Source organism: Pelodiscus sinensis, chromosome 32, assembly GCF_052426305.1.
Source record: "Pelodiscus sinensis isolate ZL-2025 chromosome 32, ASM5242630v1, whole genome shotgun sequence".
Taxonomy (NCBI): Eukaryota; Metazoa; Chordata; order Testudines; family Trionychidae; genus Pelodiscus; species Pelodiscus sinensis.
Genome location: NC_143083.1, coordinates 14,950,094 through 14,968,680, shown reverse-complemented (window position 1 = coordinate 14,968,680; position 18,587 = coordinate 14,950,094). Strand labels below are relative to the sequence as shown.

Below are 18,587 nucleotides of genomic sequence, written 5' to 3'. Positions count from 1 at the left end.
TTTGAAATAAGGCCAGATTTTTTCTGAATAATGTTGCTGTGTAGACGTACCCTGAGATTTGCATATGCAATTTGATTGGTTAACTTAACAGTAGAACTGTACATACTGTTGACCTCGGAAGGAAACAACAGAAACACATTGACTGGTCACGTGATTCCTATCAGCCAATCGGTATGCTTAGATCTCCTGGTAACCATCGAAGGTACTTGGAATCATGGTATATTTGCTAGAGCCACGGTGACCTGCCAGTTCTGCAGCAGTAGCCACGATAGGGAACTAGCCACACTCAACCGGCCCAATAGCCACGTGGCTAGTGTGTTGGACACCATGGCGCTAGAGTCTTAGGGAAACTGGAAACGCTTGCTGCATTATCCATGTTGGGCCCTGGCGCGCTGCTTTCAGCACCGTGGGCTGGGCTGCTGCACCACTTCTAGGCTCCCTAACCCGCAGTCCCTTGGGGTGAGGAGCTCTGGCTCTTGCTTAGGCGCGTCACACACAGAAGTAGGAAAGGGAAGAAAGTTTCCCAAAACATTTCAGCTCCAAACAAACAACCTGAGGGTTGATTTCAGCCTGGCAAAGGGAGGGGCTACTGGAGAACGCTTCCCAGGAACCCTGCCCGATGTGTGTTCATGTCTCCTCCTGGAGACTGTGGCCAACCTGCCCTGGAATTAGCCTGCAGGCTGTGCAGCTGGGCATTAAGCCGGGGGCAGCTAGACAACAGGCTGGTGCTGTTTCCTGCTCCTCTCCTGACCTAGGGGGAGAACACAAAGAGATGGCTGAGAGCTGCCCAGGTGGGGGGTGAAATCCCCAGGGAGGATCCTGGTCCCAGGCTCCTAATCTGCACCAGTTCTTCGGAGTCACATGACGTTTGCCTGGATTTATTCTGGGTTTGCTTGCAGGCATCAATGGGATAGCCCCAGAAATGACGGCTCAGACGGGCCCGTTCCGGAACGTGGGTTTATCCAAGGCCGCCCAGACCCATCGGCTGAGAAAGCTTCGCACCCCTTCGAAATGCCGGGAATGCAACAGCTACGTTTACTTCCAGGGAGCGGAGTGCGAGGAGGTAGGCAGAGTCGGGAAGCAGGCGCGGGGGGACGGAGGGGTAGAAGGAGAAGCCAGGACATGCACCCAGCTGAACTGGGATCCCACAGACCTCAGCTGGACCTGCACGCATCTTGGGTGACAGCACCTAACAGCTCACATCCCTCTGTTGCACCAGTCGCTGCTGCTGGGCTGTTTCTGCAGCTTCATGGAACGGTGGGAGCCAAGGGGCACCTACAACGTAAAGCCCATTACGCTGAGACACGGGTGGGTGCCAGGCCTCAGACGGGGTGTGAACACACCTTTCAATTAACATAACCGCCAGGAAGAGTCAATCAGCCGCCATTGTCCCCCCCCACAGACCAAAGGGGGCTGTGAACCCCACTGGGTGTCGAGCGAGCAGAGAGGTTTTGCTAAGCGTTGTCTGTGTTCGGCCTGGGGGCAGGAGGGCAGGACACACAGACCAGAGAGAGGGGCAGAGGCAAAAAGCAAGGAAGCCGAGGAGCACAAAGCGAGCAGGGGAAAAGCTAGGCAGTGCCTCTGAGTCTGGTGTGAGGCCCTGGGCTGGGAGCTAAGGATCTGTCCCTCTGTGCATGTTTCCACCTGCACTCGGAGGTGCAGGACTTTGACCCCCCCTTGCAAAAATGGAGCCCCAGGAAAACCTCTCCCTTCGCATATTCCACAGGGCAGCCTTGAGCCCGGCTCCCCTCTGGGTTGGCTGGGGGAGCCCCTGCCTCCCTCCTCTCCCTTTGCCTTTGGAATAGCGGGTTTCCTTTACGCTTGGGGACACGCTCAGGCTACGGAAAGGCTTTGGGTCCATCTCCAGCCCATCCTGCTGCTGCTCCTCTCCACACCGCTGTGAAGCACTTCCCTGAGACTGGATGCATCTGCTTGGAGCGGAGACGCTGGTGTCTGCCAGGCAGGGGCTTCTAATCCGTCTGGCTGTCCCTGAGTTGAAGCTTTATTCACTGGAGGGTTGTTTCTCTCCCCCCACCACTCCTCTTCCTGTCTGTCCCAGTGCCATTTAGCCTGCCACAGAAAATGTCTGGAGACCTTGGCTATCCAATGTGGCCACAAGAAACTCCAAGGGAAGCTGCAGCTCTTTGGCCGGGATTTCTCCCAGATGTCCCAGAACAGCTCGGACGGCATTCCCTTCCTTATCAAGAAGTGCATCTGTGAGATTGAGAAGCGGGCTCTGAAAACCAAGGTGAGGCGCCCTCTCTCTGCTCTCCCGCCCGGTCACGCTGGGGTATCTCAGGTGTCCTTGTGGTGCAGAAAACAAAGGGCGCTTTGCTCGTGAGCTCCAGCTCCTGTCCCAGTGCAGTGCTGTGTCCTGCAGGGATGTCGTCAGGTTGCTTCTAGACAGGGCTAGTGAGCTGGGAGCCAGGAGCTCCCGAGTCATAGTTAGTATCAGAGCGAGATTATCTGTAACGGATAAGACACCTCCTGGCTCGCCAACAGGGAAACAGGCATCAAACAGCAGCACCAGGGCTTAGAGCTGTTGTCTAACCAACTCTTAATGATTAAGAACAGCCAGCCTGGGCCAGACCAATGCTCCACCTAGCTCAGGATCCTGCCTGCTGGCAGGGGCCAAAGCCAGGTGCGTTCGAGGGAAAGAGCAACAGGGCATCACCAAATCTTCGGGCTGTTTTCTGGCAGTCAGAGGTACGAGGGGTCGCGCCTTGATCGTCCCGGCTCATTGCCATCGATAGACCTACCCTCCATGAACTTACCTCATTCCCTTTTGAACCCCATGATACTTCCAGCCCTCACCAGATCCCCTGGCAAGGAGTTCCACAGGTGGCCCATACACTGGGGGACGAAGTTCTTCCTTGTGTTCGTTTTAAGCTCAGTTTGTTGGGTGATCCCTAACTTGCGCGCGCCGGGGTAAACAACACGCCCTTATTCACCTCCTCCACGCCAGGCACGATTCTACAGCCCTCGCCTAACCCCTCAGCCAAACCCCTTTGAATTGCCTTGTGCTGGGTGAGCTGCTGGGGAAACATGCCTCCCGGTCTCCCTTCCCCCTCTGCAGGGCATCTACCGGGTTAACGGCGTGAAGACGCGTGTGGAGAAACTCTGCCAGGCGTTTGAGAACGGGAAGGAGCTGGTGGAGCTGTCTCAGGCCTCCCCTCACGATATCAGCAACGTCTTGAAGCTCTACCTGCGCCAGGTGAGACGTTCCCGACCCCCCGGGATTCTCTCTGCACGGCTAGAGGGGAAGAATCACCAAGAAAGTTTCCCACTGGGTCACCGCTGGGGGGAGAAGTTGGGCCACAAACTTGGGATAAACTCTGTATGCCCGATGCTCGTGCTAAGGGTGGAGCTAAGGTATCGAACTCCCGGCTCCAAATCGGGAGCAGGCCAAGGAATTTCATCCCGCACTTTGCTGTGTCTAAGTCCCAACTCCGGAGAGAAAGGGGGTCCCCCCACAGCTCAACTTTTATCCTCAGCAAAGCAAGGCTGGAGCCCTCCACGAACTCAAGGGCACTGAAACCAGAAGGAGCCCGCCAAGACCTCCCTAAAAATCTATTAGTTCAGTAAATTAACAAACAGCTCCTGTCCGGGGCAGCGAGGGAGAGGACTCCTACTTTCAGATGGCATGGCCCTGCTGCTGAAACCTTCCCATCCAGGGGCTCTTCGGCAGCCTGTGGGCATGGGGATAGTGGACAGGAACCCTCGTGGGAGCTGCCACCAATTCACCCCTTCAGGGGCACGCCCCAGGGACAGAATTCGCCCAGCCCTCCAGTTCAAAGAAGGCCTGTGGTCGGGGCTACGGGCAGGAGAGACAGGCTGGGGGATTCTTGTCCAGCCATTGCTCAGGCTAGGCCTGGTCGAGGGGTCATTTACAAGCTCGAACCCACCATTAGACACGCTGCCTACGTGGAGCAGGCCTTCCGTGGCATACCCACCCCCTTCCCCCCCCCCCAGTCTTTGCCGAGTCTTTCCAAAGCAGCTAGCCTCCCCCGCCCGGCAAGAGAGGAAGTGATATGGTCGGGCTCAGACAGGGAGCGCGTGGCAGGCCTGGCCGCTGAGCCCAGCGAGGAACCTGCCAGGCCGATTCGTGCCTTGGTGTTCAAGGTGCTTGGTACCGAGGGCTCTCCCCGGGCCAGGGCCCCAGCTGTGAAAATGGGCCTTCAAAACGGGCCACCCACATCCTCCAAGGAGGCACCGCAAGGCAGAAGAGGAAGCAGCGTGTTACTCACACCTGTTAACCCCTTGGGGGCTGGGTTTTGAGCTGCTAGAAGGGGTCGGACACCAAGGCCAGGCCCTTTCCTCGTCTCCAAGGGCCTCTTTGAGGGCGGTGGAACTAGGCTAAACTACAGCAGCCAAGGCCACGGCCTGTGGGGCAAGGCAGGACAGCCCCCCAGGAAAGAGCGCGCAGACCAACACCCGGCTCTGCTTTCGAGTCCCGCATCAGAGCAGGCAAACCCCAGCCAGGGCGACGGGAAGTCGTGATTCATGAGACGGGAAGTCGTCTCGCTCAGACACGCCAGAGGGAGTGGCTCCGTGGTTGAGGTTTGCTCGGAAAGGCGATTGCAACGCCAACAGTGCGAGCGCCGCCCTGCGGCCGCCGAGGGGCTCAACGGCGTCCCATGCCGCCCACAGCCCTTGGCCGAACTCTCCTGCGGCGCTGTGCAGGGGGCTTGCCTGCTCCCCGTGCTGGCTGTGGGGCTCCGGCTCTGCAGGGCCTCGGGAGGGAAGGGGACACAAATCCAAAGTTCTGCGATAAGCAAGCGTCTGATTTACAGGAAGAAGTGGCAAGGGGGGCCTGGGATCGACGCGGGACTCCGAGGGGGCGGCCGAGAGCCGTCCCTCCCGTCCCTCGCCCCATTGCGGGGTGCCCAGGGCTGTGGGAGGTTTCTTTGCCATAGAAGAGAACCTGCCCGCCCTGCAGAAGAGCTCTCTCGGCTCAGCGAGCCCGCAGGCAGCAGATGCAGGAGGGAGGGGCCCCTCCCCCAGGCTATGGGCATCTCGCGTCATCCTGCGGAGCCTCTGCCTTCACGGAGCCCTTCCCCCTGCGGGTCTCTCTTGCAGCTGCCAGAACCCATCATGCCCTTCCGGCTGTACAACGCACTCATGGGCCTGGCCAAGGAAAGCCTGCAAGGCGCGGGCGACAGCAAGCCCAAGTCCGGGAAGGGAGGCCCCGAGCTGGTGGACAAGGGAGCCGAGACGGACAAGACGGTGGTGACGCTGGTGACCAAGCTGAGGGAGCTGCTGAAGGAGCTTCCGCCGGAGAACCTGGCCACGCTGCAGTACATCGTGCAGCATCTGAGACGGTGAGGGGAGCGACAAGGGGGGTACTGGGGATGCTGCAGCACTTGCTGCCTCTTCTTGAAATGGGAGGGGGGGTTCAGGCCCGGCTGCCCCCCACAGTGGAAGCTGAGTCCTCTCCAGCCCTAGCCAGGTGGGGTGGTGCTCTCCTCTCCCCGTCGAAGGGGGAACGCCTCCTCACATCCCTGGTGCTGCATGAGTTCTGTCTGTCTGGGCCCCTTCCCCATCCCCTCCTCCCATGACCCCGTCTCTTCCCGCTCCCTGGCGCCTTCAGGATCGTGGAGGTAGAACAGGACAACAAAATGACCTCGAGCAACCTGGGCATCGTCTTCGGGCCAACGCTGATGCGCCCCCGGCCCACCGAGGCCACCATCTCCCTGTCCTCGCTGGTCGACTACCCGCACCAGGCCCGCATCACCGAGGCGCTCATCATCTTCTACGCCACCATCTTCGAGAACAAGGCAGCCACGCTGCTGGCGGGCCTGACCGAAGACGCGGAGGATGCCGAGGAGAAGGCCAGAAGCTCTAGCCAGGTGGGAGTCTGAGCCCCGAGCCCTGCAATTGGGGTGGGGGTGGTGAAGCGCTTATCTAAGCAGCCCTTCTATTTCTGCTTCCCCCATCGGGGCGCCTGGGGCGAGAGGAGGAGGGTGTGGCATGAGCAAGCTGTAAAAAGGAAGGAAGAAGTAGCCAGTGCCCCCCAAGGAAGCAGAGTCTTCTCTTACCTCGGGCAATCCACCAGCGGTAGAAGGGCAAAGAGGCCACGGAGTTGACCAGGCCCTGAAGGTGCAGGGGAAGGAAGCTTCCCACCTACTTGGCGTGAAACAACTTTTTGAAGCATTCGTGCCAAGTCAGAAAGCAGAATCTAAGCCAGGGTTCAGCCAGCTGCCTCCTTGGGGGGCAGATTCTCAGGCAGCCCTCTTGCCCTGGGCTGTGTTTAAACCCACACGTACCAGACGCCCGCTAGCAGTTATTGTGTAGGACGGTGCTGTTTGGAGGAGGCCCCCTCAAGGCCCAAGGCCCACAGCTGTGCAAACACGCACACGCAGCCGCCAAGACAGAAAGGGCGAGGGAGGAAGGCTGGATTCCCTCCCCCGCTGCGCCTCTGTTCCTGTGAATGGCGTTTCACGAGCCAGACCCCTCAGAGCCAAGGGAACCTTGCGAATTAGCGTGAGAAGAGCTGAGTGGGGCAATGGCTCCTTCCTGCCCCTTCTCCCACCCCGTGTTCACCGTGCTGCTCTTCTACCTCTCCTCGCAGGACAGCGAGCCCACGGCTCCACACTGCAACATCCCGCACCTCGAGGTGTCCTTGGAGCAGGGGGAGCTGGACAGCAACACTGACCCATACACAGGTGAGTCACCGCCGAAGACAGGCCCTGCCCTCCCCTGCTGGCCTTTCCAAGGGTACGGAAGGATGCCAAGGTAGCGCCGCAGCCTGCTCCAAACCGGCCAAAGGCGGAGAATAACCCAAAGTTATCACCATGGGCTGAGCGGGCAGGAGTCCACGTTGCCATCAGCACCGGTTGGCCATGGGTCACTCTCAGCAGAGAGGCCAAGGGGACACAGAGAAGGGCCTCTGGCTACGAGGCGAGGCTGGCAGGGCTGAGGAGGTTCTCATGCTGCTGCCGCCTAGGTTGCATCTGCGAGGTGGGAACGGATCAGCAGCTCTCCCAGGCAGGGCTACACGTGGGAGCTGGCAGGGGTAGACGTACGAGTCACCGTTCTCCCGCCCGAGCAACCGCGGCTCTGCGGCCCTTTCCCTCACAGCTGAACGGATGCAGGGGTTTGCTGCTGTACAGAAAAGCACCAGAGGGACCCCGTAACCAACAGGGGACAGATTCAGGGGAGGCATACTTCTCTGGGAAGGAAAACCGGCCTGTTTGGCAGTGCCCATGCGGCCCAGAGGGCGCAGCCGGCAGAGCCGTTGGGGACAGCGAAGAAAGTCAGTTAAGAGAGTCCCTTGTATCCCACAGGCTCTGGCGATCACTCTTTAGATTCTGACTCGGAGCTGGAGGAGGGGCCGGAGCTGCCGGCTATCCACGAGGAAGCCTCAAGGCAGCAGCTGGCAAAGCAGGAGAGCGAGACGAGCACGGACGAGGCTCAGTTCTGCGACGACGCGAGCGAGGGGCAGCTGAGCAGGACTTGCAGCGTGGGCCAGTCGGATGCAGAGGCCTCCCTCCAGCACAGCCCGGCAGGGGAGGAGGAGCAGAGCGACCCGGAGGAGGAGCCCGTCTCGGAGAGGGACGGACAGGCGAGCCGGCCCCTTTCTGACTGTAACACGAACCAGTCCAACAACGCGCTGCTGGCCGAGCGCTGTCGGGAGCACCGGCTGCTGCCCACCACGCGGCTACGGGACGGCACAATACTGGTGAGGTCAGCCAGCGAGCGGCAGCCCAGGTTCGTCTAGGCTGCCTCCCAGAGGCTATGCAATGGACAGGGGGCAGGGCGGCTGACCTAAGAGGCTGGTCACAGGCAGCTAAGCACAGAGCGACGCTGGGCATGTTCGGGGACGGTTCTAGCGCAATGAAGAAGGGTTTCGTATGCTGGCTGCAGACAGTAGAGTCACCTTTACCTAGTGCCTGGAGCTCCCATACCAACCCCTCGGCCAGGACACTCCCATCAGTCTGACAAGCTGCCTTTCCAGCTCCAGTGCCTCGGCTCGGTCGCAGCTCGAGCCACCAAGCGTACCCCTTCGAAAGGTGGCTGTCCCCTTATCCTGCTGGACTGGGAAGGGATCCAGGCCCTGCTGCCAGAGGGTTTACGTTCGCCTTCACCGAAACAGCTCGCCAGGAGCAGAGATGCAGACAGCGAGGAGTCCAGTGCGCTGCTGTGATGACCGAAAACTCCAGCTGCTGGGGCTAGGAGGGACACCACACAGATGTGCTTCCACATGTTTTAAGAAAGCTCCATCTTCTTCCCCCTCCAGCCTCAGCATCCCAGGAGGCAGAGGGAATCTCTTACCCTGGCGCAGAGCGTGGGGCCCCACGCCGCTTGTGCCGTGGAGAGGCACAGGCTCGGGGGTGGCAGAGGACAGACGGGATGCCCCAGCAGTGGGCCGTCTCCTCCCACAAGCTCCCAGCGCGGGCGCCCAGCACCGCCAGCCCGTCGGCAGGGAAGGGATAACGCTTCTGGAAAGGAGGTGGATGCTGCTGCGTATCGAGGCTGCGCATGCCTGCGTGATGCCCACACACACGGCATCAAACATGCCAACCGCAGCGACAGGTCACTTAACTAGTGGCCTGCCCTTCCAAGCCCCATGGGGAAGTTTGTAGAACTGTTCTTGCAGATGGTCGTTTTCCGCTTGGCAAGATCGTAAACGATGCTGCATGAGAGCTGCCAGCTGTGGACTTGCTGCTGTGAATGAACGTGGAGGGCGGCAGGCCTGCTCTCTCGTGCCTTGCGTCCGGCTCCTACAGGCAGCCAGTTCCCTCGCGTGGGTGCGGAGCACTCGCAGGAGCCTCAGCCTCTCTGAACGTGCCTGCCTTGTGGGCAGTGACATGCCCTCTGCCCCGGTTCACAGGCCAGGACTTGTCTGAAGTGGTAGCTAGCTCTTTAGGTGACCGGTCAGCACGCGCCCGACACTTGCTGGGCAAAGGAGCTCAAGGGTTAAACGGAACCAGATGCGATGGTCTTTAGGGAACGCAGGCGCCCACATCGCTGCGGTAGGAGACTGAACGTGCAAACAGAGTTTATAACCAACTGCCTGAAAATCACTTCCTCTTATTCCCACGCCAGCCTGTCCTCAGGCTTCCATGTTCCTCTTGCGACGGTTGCTAAGCCCTGGAAGTGAGCAGGGAGCCAGCTGAGTAAACACCAGCTCCCCAGCTGCGTCAACTCCCCTGTGCTGGGGGCTCACCTGAACCAGGCGGGGCAACTCCCACCCGCTGTGTGCGTGGGACTCCCAGATTCAGAGACCTGCAGGCAGCTGTGCTCAGTCCCTGCTTTGCCAGCCCACCTGTCACGTTACGCGTACAGCCTGAGCCGGGTGCTGGGGCTCTGTGTGTAACACTGCCCCACCCCAGAGTAAGCCCCTCATCCCCCTGCAGAGCAGGTGGACCCGGGAGCTACGTCCCAGGCCTGCTGCGAGGGCTACTCGATTCAGCCGAATACCAAGTCAGGATTCAGCTTTCTGCATTTTGTCCTCAAAGCGGCTCGCCCCCCAGGGTGCCCGCCGATCTCCCACTGTCACTTGTGCACACGTGGGCAGGTGCACAAAGCCAAAGGGCAAGTTCTAGCTTCCCTGGACTCACGCTCCCGTGGAACATTGCTCCCCAGTGGCAGGCTGCATTCCCTAAGCCAGCCGATCCCCTGAGAACAGGCGGCATCCAAGGCGATTCAAAACCACAGCTAGGGCCTGAGCTGTTCCTGGCAGTCCCACTTCCTCAGCAACTTACCAAGTTCCGTGGCAGGGACAAAACCATGTGCCCCGTTCATGGCTTCTCCACTAGAGGTCACTACACGCAGCTCGTGGACTCCGCAGACAGCCTGGAGCAAGAGAACTTGACACACTCAACCCATTCGGGCTCCACCAGCGTTCCAGGCCAAGATCCCTCCACTGACGGCCCTGGGAGGTGTCTAAACAGTCTGCAGCTCAGTCCCTGCTCGGGAGAGGCCACCAAACCAAGCCACCCTCGGGCCTAGCCACTGTGGTACTGAATGGACGGCCACCGCACAGGTTTGGGTTGGTAATTACAGGCTCTTGCCTGATGAAGAAGCAAAGACTGTGTTGTTAGACCAAACGTTACCAACTCCAAAGAGGATCAGTAACCGCTGAAGCAAGAGGAAAGAACCAGGAACGGGCCATCTCTCCACCTCACAAGCACCTTTATTTTTTCACCACCAAAAAGCTGTTCTGGGATTACTGTAACCAGGCGAATGCCACACAGAACAACGGTCCAGAGCAGACTGCAGACTGAGCTGGAAGATTGCAAGAGGCCTCACTGCACGGTCCTTCAACCCAAGGGTTACATTTTACAGCTGCTTGTTTCCATCGTAGGAGAACTGCCTCACTACGTTCCTGTCCTGTCCCTGGCCAGCGCGGCGAAGGCTGGGCGGGTGGAGATTCGGTATGAGCAGTGTTGTGTGTGCTTAGCATGTGCCACGTGTTCTGTATTCGTGCAGCGTGTTTAGCTGACCATGAGTCACAGCCTTGCTGTAAACAGCAGTATTACCTCGTTTGTGTTCCGTACAAAGCCACACGCTTCAAAGAAATAAAAGTAGTGAGACGAGTGTTGCCAAGCTAAGCAGCAGCTAAGAACCCCCCGTCCACCCCACTGAGCCACAGAGCTGAGAGGAGACTCAGCTGCCACCTTCGTAACCAGCCTCAGCTGCACGGTGGCATCTCAGCTCCTGTGCAGCAAGTTTCTGATCTCAACCCTAGGGTGACTATTTACCCACAGGGGCAGCAACATGAGGCAGTGCACTCCAGTGCCTGGCATAGCCCAGGAGTCAGGATTCACAGGTTCTATGCCAAATGCTACCACCACCTTGCTATGTGATCTTGTCCCAGTCACTTCGTGCCTCAGTTTCCCTGTCTGCAAATGGAACAGTGCAGGGAAAAGTCCAGCTAGCTAAGCAATGCAAGCGTGGGAGCTATTAGGAAGGTGAACAGGTAACCGGTTAACCAGTTACCCAGTAAGTATCACCCTTTCCAGGAAACTGGTTAACTAGTACCCGGGAGCAGCCGCCCACCCGCAACCCAGCGCAGGCAGAGGGTTGCTCTAGCCTCGCAGAGGTCAGGAGCTGGCCCCCCCACAACCTGCCCGAGTGGGAAAGAGGATTCGTATGCAGAAACCAGCTCCCCCGTGCTTGGGACTGCCAGTAGATCCAGCTGAGTCAGTTAACCAGTTTAACCTTAGTTTTAACGGGTTCACCGATTAACTGTGATTGTACAGCCCTAGGATCTATGGCTGAGGACACCGGGAGCAGATTTCGTTAGAACGCTTACAGGTTCAAGATGTTACCAGAAGGGAAGGGGAGGAATCTGGAATAGCAGAGGCAGGAGGTTCTGCTGCAGGGGCAGCTGGAGAAACGCTGCACCAGTGCGAGACACTTGCAGCACAAGCCTTTATTAAAACACAATTCCACTCAAAATTCAGCAGCTCGTGACACTGAGCGTAAGTCCAGTCAGCAGGCTTGTGGGGAAAGAGACAGAGGGAAGAGCTAATCCCCGGCACCACTGCTCTGGGTGAAAGCACACCAGGGTCAGGGCAATCCAGAGAGCCTGTCAAGCGGAGCTGGACAGGGCACGGCTCAGACAGCACAGGATTCCGCCTCCTGGAAGAAAGAGAATCTGGAATTTCTCTCCGAAATTTCAGACAATCTGTCGCTTGCACTGCCGCCGAGCAGCCGAATTGCGCCCGGCACCAACCGCCTCGTGTCTAACCCCACCTCCAACTCAGCCCTCCCGTTCCAGACGAGCAAATTCCCTTGCCCCAAGCAGAGCGGAACACGTGTTCCATGCAAGGAGAGGGTTACAGTGTGCACGGCAGGAGGCCCCATTTAGTTCTCCTTTGGGCACAGGGGAAGTTCCCTGCCATGCACTGTCTGGGGCTTTGTCCAGGTCGGTTTAAAACATCCCACTGCAGAGATGGATCCTGCTAACACGAAGTTACAGCATCAATTTCTGACGTCGTACAACAGCTTCCCAGCCAGGCAACCCCGTCAGCAGGGGGGTGGATCCACGTTACCTGCTGCACAGCATAGGCTATTGAACCAGGCGGTAGGTGATGTATCGCCCTGCAGTCTCACTGGGTCTTATGATCTTGACCACCTACAAGGGCAACAAAAGCAGCTTATAAGCAATGAAAAGCAGCTCCGAATTTCACCTGGAAGGGTTCCCAGCTGCTGGGATTAGCTCAGGTGCCCAACGAAGAGGCAGAAGCATTCAGCCTCGGGAGAGGAGAACACAACACCGCGGGAGGAAACCAGTCCCTGAGACAGCTGCCTGTCGCTAGGGGACAAACAACGTGCTTCTGTGGCATGGTGTGCAGGGGACAGATTACAGACAGGCCTGTGAAGCAGGAACGTGTGAGTTTAACACACCATGCCGTTGCGTGGGGTGCAAGGCCAGGTAGAGGGTCCATCAAGTGAACCTTGACCCCTGGCTATGCTCCGTGCCTTACACACATCCCAGTGGATGGGGGGAGGCCTGGTGAGAGCTCAGTCAGATTAGGGTAGAAATGCAGATGCCTTTAAAGAAGCTTTTTAAGTATCAAAGCACACATTGGTTTATCCTGAATCAGAACCTTGCCACAGCTCTCTAGTGGAGAGATTTCCTACGGGGCCCATCAGCACCGCACCCTGCGTAGAGAAAGGGGGGACAGCTGAGCAACAGCAGCTTAGCTCCCATCCCAAAAGCAATGAAGATTCCTCATTCAGATGCCCCCCTCCTGGGGAGGAATTTTTTTCTGAATGAAGAACCTGCAGAGCCAGCTGAAGACCCAACCCTGGGTATGTAACACACAAGGCACTTGGTAAGATCTGTGCCCCAAACTAGAGATGCAGCAGTGCAGCTGCTTAACCGATGAGCAAAAGCTTACAGGTTAATGCTACAGACTCCACGCATTTCTCCCCCACCGTCAGTAAGGGTACGTCTACACTTGCTCCCTAGTTCGAGCTAGGGATGCAAATGCAGGCGACCGAAAATGCTAATGAAGTGGGGATTTAAATATCCTGCACTTCATTAGCATGATCTCGCTGGCGCGTCACTCCGCTCAACAGCTGATTCGAAAGTGAAAGTGCGCACCATTTTCATTTTGAGGAGTAACGTTCGTTCGAACCGAGGGGTTTGGTTCAAACCAACGCGTCCCGGTGCGCACTTTCACTTTTGAATCAGAGCAGTGCAAGGCAACAGGCAGCCAGTCCACGACGGGCTGGTTTTTAAACTGGCTCCCCTCGTGGACCAGCTCCCACCTGGGCTCCTCGGGAGTGGGGCCGAAGCGCGCTGGCTGCTGGCCCCACCCCCGGCGACTATAGACTAGTAACTGGTAAGAACTCATGAGGTTCCTCGATTATTCAATTAACCGATATTGAACATCCCTCCCCCACACTCATAACATAACAGGATCCTGCAGTCACCCTGCGCAGCTTCCACTAGCCATACTAGAGGTTACACACGAAGAGGCAGGGACCCCATACTCGGCACTAGATAGGAGGTACCTGCTGGGTTTATTTACAGGCCTTACAAAACAGAGCCTGTCTTGCTGCTTTCCCCCAGAGGCTGCCTCAGAGCCACCATGCTCTGCTCCTTACCTGCCCTCGCTTTATTCCAAAGTATCTGGCCACAGGATCTCCAGCCTGTATCCTGGGGAGTTGGTTCTCTCTCAGCTTACTGAGACGCACAGTGAAGGAAAAGCCCCCACCAGAAGGTTGATTATTCGCCCCGGCTTTCTCCCAGCAAGAAACAGAACCTACAGGTCATGCAACGGCCTCTTCAATGTAGCAGAAGCCTAGCTATTTCCAGCACTTCCATGCTGGGAGGGGCGGGAGGGGCATTTGGAGCAAACAGAAGGATACTATCTGGCGAGTAATTCAGTAACTTCTTCCTTTGTCATGACCACGTGCTCTGGAACCAGCTGTAAACACAAAAGCAGAGTCAGATCAGAGGGGAGAACGGTCACTTCCTGTGGTGTCCAAGACTAGTAAACAGGGACGAGGAAGACTACAATGGCTCTATGGCCCCACACCCAGCGACCCAAAATACACAGTAAAAAAACGTCAAGGGGCTGACTTACAAGCAGACTGGCCAGAGTAAAGGCTGGCTGCCCTGAACTCGCTCCATGTTGCCCAAGCGTCCAACTCACCTCGTGTTCTGTGATGTTGATCAGTAGCTCCTGCTGCAGGAATTGTTCCAGGATGTATTTGGGAGCCATGTCTACCAATGACTGAAAGAAAGACCAAAAGGTTTTAAACTTCAGCCTAGGAAGGGTCCCACACAGCAATCCAAGGTGATCCTGTCTAGTCAGAGCTGAACGTCAATGAGCACCAGACACTACAGCTAAAGCATTACCCACAGCAACATCAACTGTATCTGCAGACAGACCAAGGGGAGACTATCTTAGCCAAGATGCTAAACACACAAGCACCTCTTCTCTGCCAACCTCCCCTTTGCTCACTGCCCTAGTCTCTTCTCCCATCGCCTAAGCGCACTGCTCCCTTCCTTCATCAAGCTTCAGGTCTTATTTCTCTCCATTTCCTCTTACTCCCGATACTTATCTCTATCACTCCAGCCTTCTTTTCTTCACCACAATCTCTCCCCCTTTTGTAAACATCTCTCAGGCTTGTCCACCCCAGACTATAAAACTTCTGAGCGAGGAAGGTTTTACCCTCTCAATTGGTAGGATCTATGTACTAGCAATTCAACAAAAATCTTTGACAGAGTTTAAGGTTGCCTGAGGGTCCCTCATACCTAGCAAACCCAATTTAGCTAAACTCAGTCCCCTGAAAGCCTGGTAAGAGTTCCAGTCGCGTTGCACAGCTGTGCGGGTGTGTAATAGGGATGTGGAAGATTAACCGGTTAACCAGTAAGCATCACCTGTTAACCGGAACCAATAAGCATCACTCTTAACCGGTGGGGACTAGAGCAGCTCCATCCCCCCACCTCCCAATCTCCCATTTAAGCAGTTAACCACTACATTTAGCTGGTTAACCAATTTAACGGGATTTTACATCCCTAGCATGTAGGTAGCTCCCTTCAAGTGCACGACTAAACCTTAGCAAATGGGTGTTAAGCCTCTGTCCTCCAATGCTCGCCTGCCCGGTTACCTGAGGGTTCTGCACTACCTGCAAGCAGCACGACGACATCTTTTTTTAAAGAGGACAATGTTAGGCAAAAAAGTTAATCTCCAGGGCACTGACCACTGGGCATTTGGTACCAACTCTCCCCCCTCCCGCCCAAGGCTGTGTATCTCCTGTCCCATCCTAGCCACTCCCACCCAGCCCTTACGTAGGATCATTGCCTACCTGCTTTGCTGAGGGGGTCATGCCCTGCTGCACCACAATCAGAGCCCTGGTGATGTTCTCCTCCTGCATCCTCTGGCAGTACATCTTGATGGTCTTTATCCCGACCTTGGGCTCCTCTGAGGAATAAAGAAGTCACAACACCATTACTCCTGACTGTCATAAGACTGCATTTTAAGCACCTTTGTTCTGCACCTGGTCTCAGAACAACAGTGCTAGCACATCTCTATTCTTCTCCTGGGTTTCTAAGAGCCTCCCCTTTGTCATGACATGCTGCTGCTCTTCAGAGTGCAGGTATCATCTTGCACTTCCAGAAACCGCAAGTGCAAAGTGACTCACCACAGCGGGGCAGCTGGGACTCCAGAAAACAGAACTGTTTTCATTACAAGCTAGCTGGTTCAGAGGCCCTATTGGGCATTTGCCACTTATCCAAATGTGATAGACTGTACTACGCAGCACCAAGAAAAAGAATGAACGACAGAGAGCGGCTACATAGCCAAGCGGCCAAACAACCCTGCTATAAATTGCTCAGGATTGTAGCCTGGCTGTTCAGCCTAGTCAGTCCGTACTTAGCCAAAATGTTCATTGGCTTCAAGGGACGTTTTGCCTCCATAATGCCAGCAAAGTTAGGCCTCTAAAGCAGATAGCCAAGCTGGCTGGAGTCAAGAGCTCCCAGGAATTTTCTAGGAACAGGCAGGCCTTCTGACAGACCCACACGATAAGTGGCATGTTGAATGGTGCTGAACTGATCTAACTTGGGCCACCCAACCTGGGATTAGTTCCCAGAAACCCAGCACTTCAGAACCGATGCTCAGAAAGTTAAGCCACCCCCTCCATGCAGTTTTTGCAGCTAGTTAAAAGAATCGGTTCTAGGCTGGCACTGCATCCAGTGAGAGCTGCTGACACCCATGGAGAATAAGGTTCATGTTTACACCTATCCTCAGTCTCTCACAGCACCATACGCACCAGGAAAGAAGACAAACATCTGATCTGTAGGATCATCATTATGGGCCACCAGCACCGTCAGGTCAGTCCGCCGTGGTCTCCCTTCACTGGGCTTGTCACCAAATTGGGCTTTAAACTCTTCCAAGGTCTGATCCAACTCATCCTGGGTCACCAGATAGCCCCGATCGTGACACAACTGAGGACAACAATCCTGTTTACTCGTGATGCATATAAGACACAGATGCAGCTTTACAGTCTCCCTCCGCCCCACCCAGCAAATCCTCCCTCGTTCATGTCTCCCCACTCCCAGAGGCTATACCAAGGTTGTCTGGCAGCTTCCACTGATCCGCCAGTTTTTGGCTGTTTGGGGTTAGGCTATTGTGTCTGCACAGCACCAAGCACAACAGGGCCCAGCCGGCTTGTGCTGTGGAGGCAGGACAGCAAGATACATGCTGAATGTTATTAACCGTCATCACCGCTCACCTGCCCTACCTGTTTGAGAAAACACCTTCTAGGAGCTCACGGGTCCCGCAACAGGGACCAGAGTGCAGCCAACAGCTGGCTACTGCTAAGCCCTCGTGTAACCCACCACGGGCCGGGCGTGGCTCTGCCCCCTGCAGTGCCACCCAGACCACGGACAGCCAGGACCCCGGCTGGAACCCGCCCGGTGGTGGGTGCACTTGGATAGCGCCTGGTGCCTCGGCCCTGCTTTCCCCGCAGTCAGCCCCCAGCAGTGCGGGCCTGCACCCTGCCCAGGACCAGCCCCTCCCTCCGCAGGGAATCCACTAAGGCCTCCAGCCCCAAGGGGGGGTTTGGCTACGCTCACCCACGGAGAGTGGAGCAGAGCAGGACAGAACCCGGCCCCCGCCCTCGCCCCCCGCGCGGGCTCGGAACCCCCCCCCCACACACACACACCCCCCCCCGCGCGGGCTCGGAACCCCCCCCCCACACACACACCCCCCCCCACCCCCCCCCCCCACACACACACTCCCCCCCGCGCGGGCTCGGAACCCCCCCCCCACACACACACGCGCCCCCCCCGCGCGGGCTCGGAACCCCCCCCACACACACACACTCCCCCCCCGCGCGGGCTCGGAACCCCCCCCCCCCCACACCCCCCACACACACACTCCCCCCCGCGCGGGCTCGGAACCCCCCCCACACACACACACTCCCCCCCCGCGCGGGCTCGGAACCCCCCCCACACACACACACCCCCCCCCGCGCGGGCTCGGAACCCCCCCCCCACACACACACACTCCCCCCCGCGCGGGCTCGGAACCCCCCCCCCACCTGCATGATGGTTTTGCGGATCTTCCAGAGCCGGTAGGTCTCCTCCTCGTCGTCCATGGCGCCCGCCGCGCGCCGAACGAGCCACTGCGCAAGCGCCGACGCAGGCCCCCGCGCAGGCGCAGACCTGCCCAGTAGAGGTGTCCTACACACACGCCTGATACGGACGGACACACACACACACACCCCCCCTTCGCTGCTTCCCAGGGCTGTGTCCGTACAAAGTCACGGTGACACCAGGTGTAATTATGTTGCCGCAAATAACAGGCACAGAGTAGTCACGCACTCAGGCGGCAGGGGTCTTTGCGAACAAGGGATGCTGGGAGTTGTAGTTTCCTAGCCTACTGCTGTAGGGGACTTGCAGCCTTGCAAGTGCATCACTTGGGACCAGGACGCTAGAGCTCAGGGCAATTGCACCTGTATTCCCCTCCATGCTCCTGCAAGGCCATGAGCAGTAGCTAAGAGGGGCCTGTGCCACACCCCTGGGAAACTGGGATTCGTCACTCTGGGGCTTATGTCCCTGTGAAATGCGTGTTCACACTGCACCAGATCACACAATCGATTGCGTTGATGGCCTCAGGGATCATGTTTTGAGGTTGGGAATTGAAGAGAGCAGATGCATAACTGCAAATGCATCAGGGCTGGCCGGTGACAGGGGCGCGGCACTGTATCTACTTGGGAAACAGAGCCATCAAGCACTCCCCAGAGAGCTGGGGGCAGCATGACCACAAGGCCACAAAGTATTTGCTTGTCTACACGGCCTGTCAGCAGCCAGAGACAAGGGAGCCTTATTCACATGAGAGACAAACAAAGGCAGGAGGGAAGCAGTGTGTGGAGAGATGACCTAACCTCCATGGGGGATGGAGGCTGGCATCCCAAGAAGGGTTCCTGCCTCTTGAAGCAAAGTCAAAGTACGTAGAGAGAGGCTTTTCAAAGGTTTATTGGGCTATAAAGGGAGGGCAGAGAACGAGAGGGACTCAGGAGGCCTGAGCCAAGGGGTTGAAGTCTCAGGAAATCGTAGCAGGCAAAGATTGCAACTGGCTGATGCCGAGTATTAGTCTGAGACGCATGTTCCTGTT

The 18,587-nt window shown here is 57.3% G+C and overlaps 2 protein-coding genes across 7 annotated transcripts in view; one reads left to right on the top strand and one right to left on the bottom strand.

Annotated features, from left to right (window-relative positions):
- Positions 1 to 10,542, top strand: part of ARHGAP45 (Rho GTPase activating protein 45) — a 40,853-nt gene extending 30,311 nt beyond the window's left edge. For all 5 annotated transcript variants that reach the window (XM_075902655.2, XM_075902654.2, XM_075902653.2 and 2 more), the window contains exons 17-23: positions 900 to 1,063; positions 2,060 to 2,248; positions 3,077 to 3,214; positions 5,080 to 5,321; positions 5,591 to 5,849; positions 6,572 to 6,665; positions 7,287 to 10,542. In XM_075902655.2, the coding sequence (XP_075758770.2) occupies positions 900 to 1,063; positions 2,060 to 2,248; positions 3,077 to 3,214; positions 5,080 to 5,321; positions 5,591 to 5,849; positions 6,572 to 6,665; positions 7,287 to 7,720 (1,520 nt within the window). In that variant the 3' untranslated portion in view covers positions 7,721 to 10,542. The remainder of the gene's footprint in view (positions 1 to 899; positions 1,064 to 2,059; positions 2,249 to 3,076; positions 3,215 to 5,079; positions 5,322 to 5,590; positions 5,850 to 6,571; positions 6,666 to 7,286) is intronic.
- An 823-nt stretch (positions 10,543 to 11,365) lies between these two features.
- POLR2E (RNA polymerase II, I and III subunit E) lies at positions 11,366 to 17,670 on the bottom strand. Of its 2 annotated transcripts, XM_075902657.2 has the most exons (8): positions 17,512 to 17,670; positions 16,240 to 16,414; positions 15,277 to 15,392; positions 14,118 to 14,198; positions 13,831 to 13,889; positions 13,567 to 13,645; positions 12,003 to 12,085; positions 11,366 to 11,589 (listed from the first exon to the last, which is right to left on the bottom strand). In XM_075902657.2, the coding sequence occupies exons 1-7, from the start codon at positions 17,566 to 17,568 to the stop codon at positions 12,020 to 12,022; spliced, it is 633 nt and encodes a 210-aa protein (XP_075758772.1). In that variant the 5' UTR covers positions 17,569 to 17,670; the 3' UTR covers positions 11,366 to 11,589; positions 12,003 to 12,019. The 2 variants fall into 2 exon arrangements, with proteins under 2 accessions (XP_075758772.1, XP_075758771.1); XM_075902656.2 differs by having other exon boundaries at positions 11,366 to 12,085.
- Positions 17,671 to 18,587: the final 917 nt, after the last annotated feature.